Genomic DNA, 15,790 nt, shown 5'->3' with positions numbered 1-15,790 from the left:
GGATCTGAAGAGCAGTATATTGTAGAAGTTGGGCGCGGGTGGCACAAAGTGGGTGAAGAAGCTGTTCTACAAGATTCCTATTGCGGTTGTGTCAACCGGCGTGCAATATAAAGCATTCGTGTTACGATCAGATGAAGATATGCAGGTGTTGTTTCATTATCGTCGGAGTTTTCCGAAAGTGAGGATACACGAGTTGTTTGCGAAGTTGGCACATGGGATCGATAGTTCTGGGACATCTGCGCCAAACCCTCAGTCAACCACGATGGGGGGGGGTGCCTCCACCTCTATGCCCGTCGTTGCACCTGAGTGTTTGTTGGAGTATCGGCCAGCTGGTCCAATTGGGGTATTCACCTCAACTCATCCATCTCTAGATGCAGGACGTGATGGGGAACCGGATCGGGTTGAAAATGCGATGCTAGAGGATGATTTCGACGAAGAGCCTGCTGACATTGGAGGGGACAGCGATGATAAAATTCCGACAAACCCAGCAACATGTCAACCACCGTCAAGTGCTGGCACACATGAGCAACCTGCACATTATTCTACCCTGGACCTGGAAGCCATCGGCCAACCGACGAGTCAGCACCAACCTTTGGGGGTCAAGGGTTGCACGAGGGAAATTCTGTAGCTGAATTTCAAGTTGACCAATCTTTCCACAGTAAGGAGGAAGTTGTGCTTACTGTAAAGGATTACAGCATTCGGTGCGGTGTTGAGTACAGAGTGATGGAGTCAGATCATCTTAAGTACCATGGGAGATGCAAGGAGTTCGGGAAGGGTTGCACGTGGATGATTCGCATCAGCCTTCGAGCGCGGAAGGGAACCTAGGAGGTTCGACGGTACAACGGACCACACACATGCTTGGCTACATCGATATCAAGCGACCACCAACAACTTGATTATCACGTGATCTGTGCGAAGATCTTTCCTCTGGTTCGAGCTAATGTGGCATTATCGATAAAGGTGTTGCAAGAAGCTACTGAAGGAACGTACGGGTTCAAGCCAACTTACAGGAAGACGTGGTTGGCAAAACAGAAGGCGGTAGCACAGATATACGGGGACTGGAAAGAGTCATATGCCGAGCTACCTCGTTGGATACTTGGTGTGCAGTCTACCATGGAGGGGACAGTAGCCTTGTTGAAAACGTCTCCGGTTCGAGTCAATGATGACATGGATGACTTAACCGTGTACTTTCATCGTCTTTTCTGGACGTTTTCTCCTTATGTTGAAGCTTTCCGACATTGCAAACCATTGGTCAGCATAGATGGTACTTGTAATAACCCACATTTTCACGTAAAACCGTTTTAATAAAATAATTTTAGTGCCGGAATAGATTCAAAATTTAGAAGTTTTAATTTGAAAATGAAAATGTGAAATTTAATTTCAATGAATTTTTCTGAGCTGGGAAATGTATTTCTTTTGAAAAGTTTTTGTAAAAATGCGTACTGACACTTAAGCTGGCAGTACCGGCTCTAGACTGTCTAGTACCACGTATTTTGGAAAATAATATTTTGAAGATTGATTTATTATTTTGAAAGGAGAAAAAAATAATTTAGAATTGAAGATCGGGCACTAATCTTAAAGGTTTTGCCCCAAAGTGGACCAAACGGACCCAAATCGCTAACGGATTGGACCGGACCCAAACCGGGTCCAAGGTCCAACATATATAAGGCCAATTAATGAGCATTCAGCTCATTTTGGCCTAATTTGAGAGAGAGGGGCGCAGATTGGAGATGAGAGGAGAAGAGGGGAATGTCACTATTCACCTCCATCTTTCGGGAGCCATAACTTTTGATCCGGAGCTCCGATTGATGAGCCGTTTGCAGCCACGCAAAGCTCTTGTCGAGTTTTACGTTTCTATCTAAAGAAACCTGGTAAGAAATTGTGTCTCTTTCCAGTTTTGTGCCCTATATTTCTGCGATTTTGAGGTTATGATTTTGAGTAGATTTTGTGGTTTTGGTTATTTAGGTGATCTCTAGTAGCGGGTAAATGTTGAATTTTACCCCTAATCATGTTGGGTAAGCTAAGGTTCCACTAAACCCTTGTGTTTAGTTATTTTATGTATCTTAGGTTTTGATTTTGGTGATATATGTGTTGTTAGTTTGAGCTTTGGTGTTTGTTGGAGTTGGTTGAGGCTTTGGATCAAGCTTGGTGGCTTCGTTTTGATGTTTGGTGCGCTTGGGAATCGGCCAAGGTATGGTTTCAGTTTTCTTTATGTAATATGTAATGTTTCTGGACACTTAGGCTAGTTGACCCTAAGATAGGATTGAATGTTGTGGGTGTATGAGTAATTATATATGAATTGATGTTAATTGTTGGCGTATGAAATTATTGATGGATAATGAGAATTTTCATAATTTAGATGATGAGTTAATGAAAAATGTTTATCGTGGGTTGGAATAAAAGATATTGATGATTATGATTATAAATGACATATATTGATGATGATGTTTGATTATTGGTTATTGTGGTTGTTGAGCATTGTTGGGTATCATTGGTGTTGATGAGCTTTATGATGGATTTGGCTAATGATGGATAGAGTTTGATAATGATTATTAGAATTTATGAGGATTTGTTTTGGTAGTTCAGGTTGTTGTTGGTTGATTATGATTATGAGTGTGGATTTATGTTTAAGTAGGAAATTATGGATTTAGTAGTGAGATATGGTATAATGGTTGAGTAATTTAGGTGTAAAATTGAGGAGGATGATGTGAAATGATAAGATATTGTATGTAGTAGTGGTTTATGATGGTTGGATATGGTTTGGTTTGGTTTTGAATTGAGAGATGGTTAAATTTGAGGATTTGAGGTTTTGGGTGAAAAAGGATTTTTGGTGAACTTGGCCTAATCATAACTTTTGCCTCGATTTTCAAAATTTGTTAAATTTGGTTTATATTTGAAGATTATTGAAAACCCTTCGATTTGATATAAAGTTTGCAAAATTTGGAATTTTGTAGAGGAAGTAATTATCATTCAAAATTGGTGTTGAAAATATGAAATTCCGCAAAGTTGCAGAATTTCAGGATTTTCTGATATGTGCGCACGCACAACCCTACAAAAATGTTATTCTGTGCAGACGCACAGACCTGTGCGTACACACAGGTAAGGGAAAGGGCTCTTGTGGCAGCGCTAGTATAGGTTGTGCGCACGCACATCAATGAAGAATTATGACTTGTGCGGACGCACAGCCCTATGCGCACGCACAAGTCGGGAAGGGTCGTCTGTTGGGGCGCTCGCACAACTTGTGTGAGTGAACAGGCTTGTATATTTTAGTACCTGTGCATACGCACACCCCTATGCGTACACACACTTTCAAAATCTTCCTGGGCGTGCGCCCGCACACCTCTGCGCGGACGTACACGCCCTGTTTTATAATTTTAAACTTTGTTTTCAACTATTTCACCTCCCGACAAGGTTGTAAGCTTCTATAACACCATTTTAAGACTCTTGGGCTTATTTTAGAGCATTGAAATATGGGAAAAGTCCTAAGGTTTTAAGTTGGGTTTTCCTTTAAAAAGTTAGCAAACGGAGGTTTAGGATTATGGTGTATTGCGGATGAGTTAGTCGAGAGAGAAGGAAGAGTGGTGCATATGGTGATTGTTGACAATGACTTGAGAAATTGATGAACTAAGAGTTTGGAATGGAACTTATGACTTGATGATGGTTGTGATGAGTATGAGTGGAAGTGTTAAGAGGAGTAGCCTCTGAGATTGAATATGTGATTACAATTTGTATTGTTCTCCGTCGTAGAGGCTGTGGCAGTATCCCGCCTACGTTCGGATGTGAGAGTTAAAGATGGACTTCTCACTCATATTTCTCGCAACCAGAGGAAGGTGGTAGGGCACTTTCCCTCAGAATATTTGCCTCTGAAAGGAGAAGGTGGTAGGGCACTCAACCCTTGGAACTATTCCTCCTGAAAATGCGACTTCTCTCTGATTGCAAGGTGGTAGGGCACTAACCCACGGAATCATGCGACAACCAGAGGAAGGTGGTAGGGCACGCTCCTTCAGAATATTTTCCTCTGAAAGGAGAAGGTGGTAGGGCACTCTCCCTCAGAATTTTCCTCCTTATGCGCAATAGAGAGACTAATCCGGGAGTTGTCGACCGGATTTTCGGTCGGGTTTGGCATTAACCGACATGTGATATCACAGCCAATAGGGCAGACATTCATCATGTGCATCTTCTATATGCTTGCTTGCTTTGTTTACTTGAGTTTGCCTAATTGTATAATATGCCTACCTACTTCTTCAACTACTTGTTGTATATGAATATTATCTGTGTTTTACTTGTTTGCATTAATTGTGATTGTCTGATGCTGAGGAGGTTAGGTAGGCGGTGACGATGGGATCGCACGGAGGGTAGGTTGGCGAGGGCTGTGGGATACAGCGGTGTGACTAGTTTAGTTAGAATTCTCCCTAAGTTTAGATAACCCGGTTTATGGTTTAAGTCCTTTATTTATTTATTGGTGCTAAGCTTGAATATCAGTATGTGATGTGAAGTTCTACTATTGCCTTCGACGTCCCGGAGCCTTACATCTTACATCATTGGGCACTGTTACCATACTGAAAACCTCCGGTTCTCATTCCATACTTTGTTGTTGTTTTTTACGGATATGGTGACAGAGCGGAGTATGGTTCGTTCCTTGTTTAATTATGTTTTACTTTCGTCATAGTATTGTAAAATCCCTACAATACCCTTACTCTCCTTTTTCCCAAACTAAACCCTAACCCTAATCTCAAAATAAATCTCACACCCTCCCTCTTACACACATACACACACACAATTCAGAGAAAGAGGGAGAAGAAACGGAAGTGAAGAAAAGAGAAATGGGAGAGTGAGGGAACGGAGAAGAGAAGAGAGGGAGGCTGTCCACCGTCACTGCCGTTGCCTTGGAGCACGCCGGTGTCGCGCCTCACCGTCGTGGAGCCACTGTCCCACGTGTCACCGCCGGCACTGACGAAGAGGGGAGAGAGTGAGACGTTGAGACAGAGAGCTGCCGCCGCGGGAAACGCGATGGAGGAGAGGACGCCACCAGCTCTGTCACTCCTGGTTGCTGCCTAGCATGCCGTCGGAGACCACCGTTCCCTCACCATTGTTGCGTCGCCGTTGATAAAGCTGTTGCCGCCGCCGTGAGTCGCGAACAGAGGAGGGAGAAGGAGGCGAGTTCGTGAGGGAGAAGAAGCAGCGCTGCCACCTTGCCGCCGTACCTCCTTGCTGCCGTCGAGCTGTCCGCTACCATTGTTGCCGTTCTGGTTCGCTATTTTCCCTTGAATCTATTTTACTTCTGCATCCTGCCATTCTGATTTTATTGAACCTCTGCTTTGCCTTGGATTTTCCAGCACTATTTCTTGTTGTCTTCCATTCAATTTGAATCCAATAGTTTCTCTGGGTGCTATGATCATTGACGTTGCAATAAGAAATGGATGCTGCTGTTGTTGCAGTTGCAACTTTCCGCTGCCCGGTCCAAATCCTGTGACTCTTCATTTCATTTTACATTGATCCTCCTCACCCGTTAATTTTGCACTTCGGTTTTGGTCTCTTCGGTCTCTTAGGAGCACGTTGTGCATAGACTTTACATTTATAATTGTTTGGCTTTATGTCTATAATTATTTGGATATACGGTGCTTGAACTTAGTTATACCTACAAAGATTATTATCAAATGATTTTAAATTAGTTTTACTAATTGATTTATTAGAACTAAATGCTTATCCTTGTTAAACTCATTTTAATATGCACATAAGACTATATATTTTTATGAGACTATATGTATGTTTGAAGAAGTTTTATATTATTTTAAAGCATTTGATTTTATTTGAATATGTATTTTTGAAGCATTGAAATTTTGTTGGTATTCACTTATTTTGGAATTGTGAAATATTTTGAAATGCCTTAAGATTGAGAAAATATGATTGAATATGATTTGGATGAGAAAGTATTATCTGATTTGATTTGATTCGATACCTTATATATTTGAAAGATCAAAGATTGGTTGTATTTGAAATTATATGTTTTGAATTGGTTTGGGAGGCTCGTATTAGAAAACCGTAGTTAACGGTGGTTATGACGTTAACCTAGATGCATCTGGCTCAGACCTCTGCTAGCAGTGGCATTGCTAGCCTAACCTGTAGGACACACGTTGGATCTGTTATTCCGTACGACACACTAGAGGAAAGGGCTACCCTTAGAGGTGGAGCCGCCCAAGTGTGGACTATTTGATTTGATTTCTGTATGAGAACTCCCTTATTAATTCACTTATTCATATAAATTATTATTTTCTAACTAAAATTATTTTCATAATAATGTTTAGATGGTCTCATGTGAATTATAGATGTACTGTCTAGTCACTGAGTTGCAAAACTCACCCCCTTTTTTTAAAAATATTTTTCAGGAATAAGTATTTGATTATGTGAACTTTTCTATTCAAGAGTAATGATCTGCAATGGGTTCTATTCCTTGTTGAGTTTTTAGACGTCATCTGCTCCATATGTCACAGGCAGGATCCATCTATATTTATTTATTTTATTTTTGTTCAATTATGTAATTATTCATTCTAGAAAGTGTAAATTTATCAAAAATTATTTGTAACATTTTTATTTATCTTATATTCGAATCTGTTAGGCTTGCTAGGGAACTCTTTTTCCTGAGCGCCAGTCATGGCTCATTTTGGACCGTGACAGAGTGGTATCAGAGCTTAGGTTTAAGCTGTGTAATATGGAGCAAGTGTCCTATGGTAGGATCACAATTGTATAAATAGAAGCACACCTATTTGTACAAATTGTGGCACTATAAAAGGCCTATAGGAATGTCCTCTTTGTCTTCTATGTCATTGTTGTCTTCTGGTTACTGTGATCATCTGTCCTCTGCCACTTCTTACTACTCTTGTCCTTTTGTGCCCAATCTTGCCCTATCCTTTGCTAGATTTTCTCGAACGTATTTTTGCAATAGTTTCAGTTTCGGTTCCGGTTCGCGATTCCTGCCTTGTAGCTAGTTCTAACCTTTTCCGATTTTGTGAATGCATGCTTTAATCTTTTTCGTCTTTGTGTTGTTCTCTATGATTCCTGATGTCAATATTTCATGAATTACTTAGAAGATCCGATCGGTGTTTGCTTTGAATTACTATCTAATTCCTTTATAGAGCTGTATTTGAAATTTTGGATTGCATGAATTCATTGAGTTACTAAACGAGATGCTTTGTTTTGGACTTGATAAGCGATATCTGAATTTTTCTTTTATGTTGATAATCTTTGAAGTTATGACTAAATTTTGAGTTGCTTGTGATCCTTTTGTTTCAAATTAAGAATTTTGAAAACTGTTATTCAATTTTTCAAGGAGAAGAACTCTGTGATGAACATATAATGGAGTGTTATTGTTGTTTGGCGAACTGGTGATTTTATCTGTTTAGGGATAGAGAATTATTTGGGTGACTAGTTAGATGGATCGAAGATCTTTTCGATTTAGAAGTTTGTTTGAATTTTTCTAATTTGATGATCTGGTTTTATTATAGTATTGTGTTGTTGGACATGATTTTTCTGTCATAGAATTATTGTGATTATGTTCTATGATTTTTCTATTGTTACTGAATTCTGATGATTTTTGCGAAATGTGATGTTTGTGAAAGAAGTTAGTTATTTCAAGAGATTTTTATGAAATATATGATACTTGAATGGAGAGGTTAAGGCTTTTGAAATGATGACAACAAATGAAGGAGTATATTCAGCAGCTACTGGGTTTTCAGGAACAATTTGTGTGGCTAGATTGATAAGGGGTTATGTGAATTTTAGATGATTGCTTCTAATTGTATGCTTCTACTATGTATGGTCCTGATTGAACATTGTTTTGTTTTCTCCTTGCTAGTTTGATGTTTATGGAGTTATATATCTAAAATGTGTTCAAGAAAAATGGTTTCGTACACAAACAAGGAAAAATAGATTGATAGAAATATGGTCAGTTCCAAAATAGCGTGTTTCAAGTTCTCTTTGGGTGTAGGTGCAAAAAAAAAGAAGACATTGTTCCTAAATTCATACACGTTCCTACCTTTGGATTATATATAAGTATGAACTGTTATTTGTTAATGTGCATGAAAAAAAAAAAGAGGTGAGAGCTAACTTAGCAGAGACTTAAATTGAGGAACAAGGAGAGAAATTATTTAATTTTTGGATGCTTACATATATTGTTTTATTGGTTCACACAATTTTCCATCTATTTAATAGGATCCTTTCCATATTATTTAGATGGAAGTAAATATCAAAAGGCTTTCTATCATACTACCTTTATGCTTTTCAAGTTTATCATTAGTTAGATTAAGAAACTTTTTTTCGTGATCATGTCGAAATGACTTCGTGCTTTCAAGTGAATTTTTATGATCATGTTCATGATTTTGAAATTGAAAGTCGAAATAATTTTATTGGTCTGATTTTAGAAGTGCACACCACATCTGATGTGTTTGTGTCTGTGTCTTTTAATAATTATGTGCTATGCTTTGATTTCATTGTTGCAACAGTGGATTACATTTAGACGTGAATGCCTTACTAAAGGGTAGCTCAAACAACATATTTTATGCGTATTATCATGACAAAAATTTTGTTTATGTATGGATGAGGGTGTGTTAGAATCAGCTCTTATAATTTTATTTGTTTTGGTGATATTTGTCTTTTATTCTTTTGGTGATGAACTTTGCTTTTTGGCTAAGATTTGAAACTCGAAAATTTTCTTAACCCTTGCTTTGTTTTTGAAAATTCCTCTGTTCTCAACTATTGTCATTATTCTCAGAGATTTGGAGAGATTGGTTTTCTGGGTTCGTGAGATTGAGATCGTAGGTCTTAGATATTGGAAAGAATTTCTGGCGATTTCAGATGGAAAAGATTGGATACCTAATTCTTTAAAGTTTAACAAATTCTTTTTATGAGTTTTTCTCCTTATTATATTCACGGAGTATTATAAAGTAGGCATTGTTAAAATTTTTTTTTATTATTTTTTAATTTTAGGACAACTTTGGTGCTTGTTTGCAATGTATGAAGATTGTGGATGTCTAAACTCTAAAGAAACTGATGGATTCATTTTGAGTCAATGGGTTTAATCTTGAGTTATTTCATTATAACTTGTTGACCTGAAAAATTATGGGTATGGATTGATCATAACTTGAGTGTGGAGGCATAAAATTGTCAATATTTTCTTTTCTTTTCATGTGTTTTCTATTTTTAGTTGATTCATCTTTTTATGTTACCTTTGCTCGTTCTAAATATTTTCTTTATTACTATACTTTGATTGATTGTGTTTGAATATTTTGTTTCGTTATTGTTGTTGATGTTTAAAAGTAAAAATTTTTAGGTGATACCATTTTTTATATACTAGTTTCTAATTTTTGGTGTAACATCTATGTCCTTTTTTCTAATATGCTCTTTCAATTATTTGCAATACTCATCATTTTGGCATTTTTAAAGTCTTGATGATGTTAATGAAGAATATTATGAAGCTTTTTCGATGATTTCAACATTTACTTATGCCCTAAAACCTTTTATGCTATGATGATATTGTTATGCTGGACTTTATTTTGTTTTGCTTGTTTTCTAGTTTTGTTGGGAAAAAAATCTATATTCTATCTAGCGTTGTCACATCTTGTGGTCTGATTATTGAGTACGGTGCATACAAAGGGGTAGAATTTATAACCTGCAAGGAATAGTTCTTCTAAACTCCTTCATTTCTTTATCCAAGTAATGGTAATTGTTATGTTTGGGAACATTAGGTGTACTTCTTGGGATAGTTTGTGTTGAGTATGCGCTATAATCATGCCACGTGATTTGACGTATCGTTCTTTCTTCTATATTTCGTATCGGGAGTTCCTTGTTTTAATTCTTGTTGAAATGAAATTTGATTATTTTATTTCATGTCCTACATCTTATGCATATCTCAATCTGATCATGCTTTTGGCCATACCATATATTCTTGACAACACAGGTGCTGACATTGCATTCCTTTACGTGAACTATGTAACTCCTTGATGTAATTTGAACTTGCTTTACTATGATACATCATATCTTCTAATATTCTCCTCGAATTCTTGTTCCAGATCTTCTTTGGAAAAACTTTTTTTTGATTTGATTCTTGTCTTGCCTGATTGTATCCTTAATCATCCATTTAAATCTTTGTAAAAATAGCCATTGATTTTGGTTAACCTCTTTTTGTGAACTTTGTACTTCTTTGATTCAACCTGAACTTGTTTTGACCTAATATACCATATTTTCTTTAATTGTTACTATTAAAGTTTTTTGATTCAGATTTCCTTGTTAAGATGCGATTGACTCTTTCTGGCACACTTAATTATTTCTATACAGCATTGCTTAATTGCAATCTTAAGCATCCTTCTACATTCGTGCAAACACCATCTGTGATGTTTGCTCTTCTCTTCCCAGGTTTTGTATCCTTTTGAGTAAACCTGAGCTTGTTTCGGTCTCGTGTGATTCCTAGATATAGTAAGTAATACGTTAGTTTGTTAGGACACAACTTATCGATGTTGAAGTTCAGAAAGTCGTAATTCTAAGGCTTGACGTAAGACCGGCTACTACCAAGCAGATGTACACCAGAACCAAGAGATTATGAAGTAAAAGTGTATTTTGAGGAGATTGACAAACTAAGTGAAAAGTACTATGTATATCTAAGTTGTCAAGGGAACAAGAGTAGGTGAAAGCTAATCACATCGTTTTAACAGAAACCTATCTTGTAACTTCTGCACCTCGTTATACTTCTTTCTCATGCTTGGTAAAGTGCTAAAACTATGTAAAGTTTTGCAGATTATATCAATTTTTGAATTTTTGAGGGTGAAAATTTTTGTAAGGAGGGTAGAATGTAAAATCCATACAATACCCTTACTCTCCTTTTTCCCAAACTAAACCCTAACCCTAATCTCAAAATAAATCTCACACCCTCCCTCTTACACACATACACACACACAATTCAGAGAAAGAGGGAGAAGTAACGGAAGCAAAGAAAAGAGAAAGGGGAGAGTGAGGGAACGGAAAAGAGAAGAGAGGGAGGCTGTCCACCATCACTGCCGTCACCTTGGAGCACACCGGCGTCGCGCCTTACCGCCGTGGAGCCGCCGTCCCACGTGTCGCCGCCGGCGCTGACGAAGAGGGGAGAGAGTGAGACGTTGAGGCAGAGAGCTGCCACCGCGGGAAACGCGATGGAGGAGAGGACGCCACCAGCTCTGTCACGCCTGGTTGCTGCCTAGCATGCCGTCGGAGACCGCCGTTCCCTCACCACTACTGCATCACCGTTGATAAAGTTGTTACCACGCGCCGTGAGCCGCGAACAGAGGAGGGAGAAGGAGGCGAGTTCGTGAGGGAGAAGAAGCAGCACTGCCACCTTGCCGCCGTACCTCCTTGCTGCCGTCGAGCTATCCGCTGCCATTGTTGCCGTTCTGGTTCGCTATTTTCCCTTGAATCTGTTTCACTTCCGTATCCTGCCATTCTGATTTTATTGAACCTCTGCTTTGCCTTGGATTTTCCAGCACTATTTCTTGTTGTCTTCCATTCAATTTGAATCCAATAGTTTCTCTGGGTGCTATGATCATTGACGTTGCAATAAGAAATGGATGCTGCTGTTGTTGCAGCCGCAACTTTCCGCTGCCCGGTCCAAATCCTGTGACTCTTCATTTCATTCTACATTAATCCTCCTCACCCGTTAATTTCGCACTTCGGTTTTGGTCTCTTCGATCTCTTAGGACCACGTTGTGAGTAGACTTTACATTTATAATTATTTGACTTTACGTCTATAATTATTTGGATATACGGTGCTTGAACTTAGTTATACCTACAAAGATTATTATCAAATGATTTTAAATTGATTTATTAGAACTAAATGCTTATCCTTGTTAAACTCATTTTAATATGCACATGAGACTATATATTTTTATGAGACTATATGTATGTTTGAAGAAGTTTTATATTATTTTAAAGCATTTGATTTTATTTGAATATGTATTTTTGAAGCATTGAAATTTTGTTGGTATTCACTTATTTTGGAATTGTGAAATATTTTGAAATGCCTTAAGATTGAGAAAATATGATTGAATCTGATTTGGATGAGAAAGTATTATCTGATTTGATTTGATTCGATACCTTATATATTTGAAAGATCAAAGATTGGTTGTATTTGAAATTATATGTTTTGAATTGGTTTGGGAGGCTCATATTAGAAAACCGTAGTTAACGGCGGTTTTGACGTTAACCTAGATGCATCTGGCTCAGACCTCAGCTAGCAGTGGCGTTGCTAGCCTAACGTGTAGGCCACACGTTGGATCTGTTATTCCGTACGGACACACTAGAGGAAAGGGCTACCCTTAGAGGTGGAGCCGCCCAAGTGTGGACTATTTAATTTGATTTCTGTATGAGAATTCCCTTATTGATTCACTTATTCATATAAATTATTATTTTCTAACTAAAATTATTTTCATAATAATGGTTAGATGGTCTCATGTGAATTATAGATGTACTGTCTAGTCACTGAGTTGCAAAACTCACCCCTTTTTTAAAAAATATTTTTCAGGAATAAGTATTTGATTATGTGAGCTTTTCTATTCAAGAGTAATGATCTGCAATGGGTTCTATTCCTTGTTGAGTTCTTAGACGTCATCTGCTCCATATGTCACAGGCAGGATCCATCTATATTTATTTATTTTATTTTTGTTCAATTATGTAATTATTCATTCTAGAAAGTGTAAATTTATCAAAAATTATTTGTAACATTTTTATTTATCTTATATTCGAATCTGTTAGGCTTGCTAGGGAACTCTTTTTCCTGAGCGCCAGTCATGGCTCATTTTGGGCCGTGACAAGTATTCTCTCACCTTTTTTATATTCAACTTTATGGCCTTAGAGGCTTATTTGAGAGATAGGTTGTATAAGCTGTTTTAATTTCTAAAGCTCTGTATCTTTTTTTATTTGTAACTAGTCGGCTTAAACTCCGCAAGCTGCGACTAGTTCTCTATGATTATTATATTCTTATATTTATATATATTTTATTCTCTTATACCTATACCTTGTATCTTATGCGTTATCTTCGTGTGAACGTTTCGCGCTTTTGTAATTCTGTCATTGAGCTTAATCCTTCATCAGGCTTCTAGAATATATTATTTTCTTCTATATATAAATATGTATTAAGCCTTAGGATTGTCGTAACCTCTGATTAACATTTGCCTTACGGCTAGAGGTAAGGCATAGGGTAATTAGAGTGTTACAGTACTCATCTGTATGGCAAGTATGGAGGGACTTTGCTCCTGGCCATCGCTCAAGATGGGAACTCCAACATCTTGCCTATTGCTTTCAATCTTGTGGAGGGGAAAAATGCCGAGTCGTGGTCTTTCTTCCTGACCAACCTGCGCCAACATGTGACTCCGCAACAGCGAATACTGGTCATCTCAGATAGGCACAACGGCATCAAGGCTGCACTAGAGAACCCTAACAGTGGGTGGTTACCCCCTCATGCGTACCGAGCATTTTGTATTCGGCATGTTCCAACTAACTTCGCACTCAGTTTCAAGGGCACGGATGCAAAGCGCTTGCTTGTGAACACTGCTTATGCAAAGACTGAGGCAGAGTTCCATTATTGGTTTGATATAATGCGGACTGAGAATCCGGCAATGTGTGATTGGACAAACAGAATAGAATACGATAAGTGGACTCAGCACCAGGATGATGGCAGACGATTTGGTCACATGACGACCAATATATCTGAGTATGTTAATTCTGTTCTGAAGGGTACACGGAATCTTCTGGTTACCGCCCTTGTGAAGTCCACATATGGTCGGCTAGCGGAGTTGTTTGTGATTCGTGGTCAGACGACAGAGGTTCAGTTGGCCAGCGGTGCCAAGTTTTTCCAGTCTTTTATGAAGGCGATGGAGCGCAACTTGAGAGACTCCAGGTGCTTCACTGTCACCCTGTTCGATAGACACCAGTCTGAGTACACCGTTGCCGAGACGACACCGACCGGGAGCTTTTCACTTGGGACGTACCGAGTTTCCCTTCAGGATCGTACATGCGACTGTGGATACTTTCAAGATCTCCATTATCCATGTTGCCATGCGATTGCATGTTGTGCCCAGTCATGGCTTGACTGGTCTATCTATGTCGACGAAGTCTACACCATGCAGAAGGTGTTCAGGGTGTACCAGATGGGTTTTGTGCCGCCAATACCAGAGGGACTTTGGCTACCTTATGGCAGTCCAACCGTTATTCTGGATCTTAGCTTGAGGCATTGTCGTGATGGGCGACCGAGGTCTACCAGAATCCGGAACAACATGGATGAGGCCGACCCTAACCGACCGAAGCGATGCGGGCTCTGCAGACAGCCTAGGCACATGCGTAGATCTTGCCCTTAGAGAGGCTCCACCGTTGCTGGTAGTTCGTAGAACTTCTAGTTTTTTGAATTTTATTTTCTCATTTAGCAATTTACATTTTCGGGTGTTAGTGTTAGTGCCTTTGGTATGTTAGTGTTAGTGTTAGTTCCTACCTATTTGTATGACTTATGACATTTTTATTTCCTTTAACTCTTAATCGTTGTATGACTATTACACTTGTATGACTTATGTAGTAATTTAATCTGTATTAGTGTTAATGCCTGGTGGCTATTATATTTCTACGGCTTACTGCTTATGAAGAGTGTATTTGTATAACTTCGTACATTTTGCATCACGAGTAACTGGTATTCATGAATATGTTCCCAAGCTTCCACTCTCTTCATAATCCACTGTACCCTCTAGCGGAATAGGCTTCAGCACCTATGATCATAAATCGCTACAGAATGTAGCGATTTATGAGTACTTAGTTCTCAACGTAATCTGCAACAGAATGTAGCAGATTACGTGTATTTAGATTCTACCAAAGAATATCGCAGATTATATATAATTATGTTTGTTATATTTATGTTTGGAATTTGCCAATATTATATTTGCATAAAGATTTTTTTCAATTATTTTATTTATATAAATTACCCGTTGAATTGAATATAGCTTTTGATACCCGTGTCCGAATAAATTGGACTAATTGACCGATGTGGCTAGCTCACATCATCTGTGTAGCGACTTGTCAAGCTTTTTTGAATTTTTTGTAAAATTGGATTAAATTAATTACTTGGATCCTGACTTTTATTTTTAAGCCATAGTATGAACAGAAGATAAAATCGATTCTAATAAAATAATTCAAAATGTGAAATATGAATATGAAGTCTAAAGTATTGTTTAGAATATATACTATACGTATGCAGACATATAAATATCTTTCTAGAAAAAGAAGAGTATGGCAAACATTTTCTGCAGTAGTATATTGTAAGTATTACAAGGTAATATAAAAATTTGTAATACATATAATATTATTCAAATGATAAACGACGGGGAAGCATTTATCCAACGCAAAACTCGAAAGAGAGCATCACTGAATTAGTTAATTACATGATGCCTCTGCGTGCATCTTAAGTATTATTTTAATAGAGAATATTAGTTAGGTAGAGGATATACTAAGGTTTAAAGGAGGTGCATTGAGGATATTGATACCACAAAATAATGATTATTGTTGGGCTTAACAACCCTCATTTTGTCTCGTACTGGCAAAGCAACCCGGATCAGAAATAAAATATAACATGACGATATCATGGTTAGACTTATTAGCTTAATTAGAATAAGGCATAAGAAACTCCATAAATTGAAACGTCGATGACGTGTTACTGTCCCTTTCTCGTGGTCGTGGGTCTTAGTTACTATTGCTAAGGCACGGAAAATAAATAAATAAATATAAAAATTAA

General features: G+C 38.0%; 1 protein-coding gene across 1 annotated transcript; it reads left to right on the top strand.

Annotated features, from left to right (window-relative positions):
• Nucleotides 756-3,914, top strand: LOC107640149. The gene is made up of 3 exons (XM_016343699.1): nt 756-836; nt 961-1,264; nt 3,748-3,914. Exons 1-3 carry the CDS (start codon nt 756-758, stop codon nt 3,912-3,914), a joined length of 552 nt encoding a protein of 183 aa, XP_016199185.1.

This window comes from Arachis ipaensis, chromosome B05 (assembly GCF_000816755.2).
Source record: "Arachis ipaensis cultivar K30076 chromosome B05, Araip1.1, whole genome shotgun sequence".
Lineage (NCBI taxonomy): Eukaryota > Viridiplantae > Streptophyta > Magnoliopsida > Fabales > Fabaceae > Arachis > Arachis ipaensis.
Note: the sequence above shows the minus strand (reverse complement) of the source record. Positions and strands in the feature narration are given on the sequence as shown.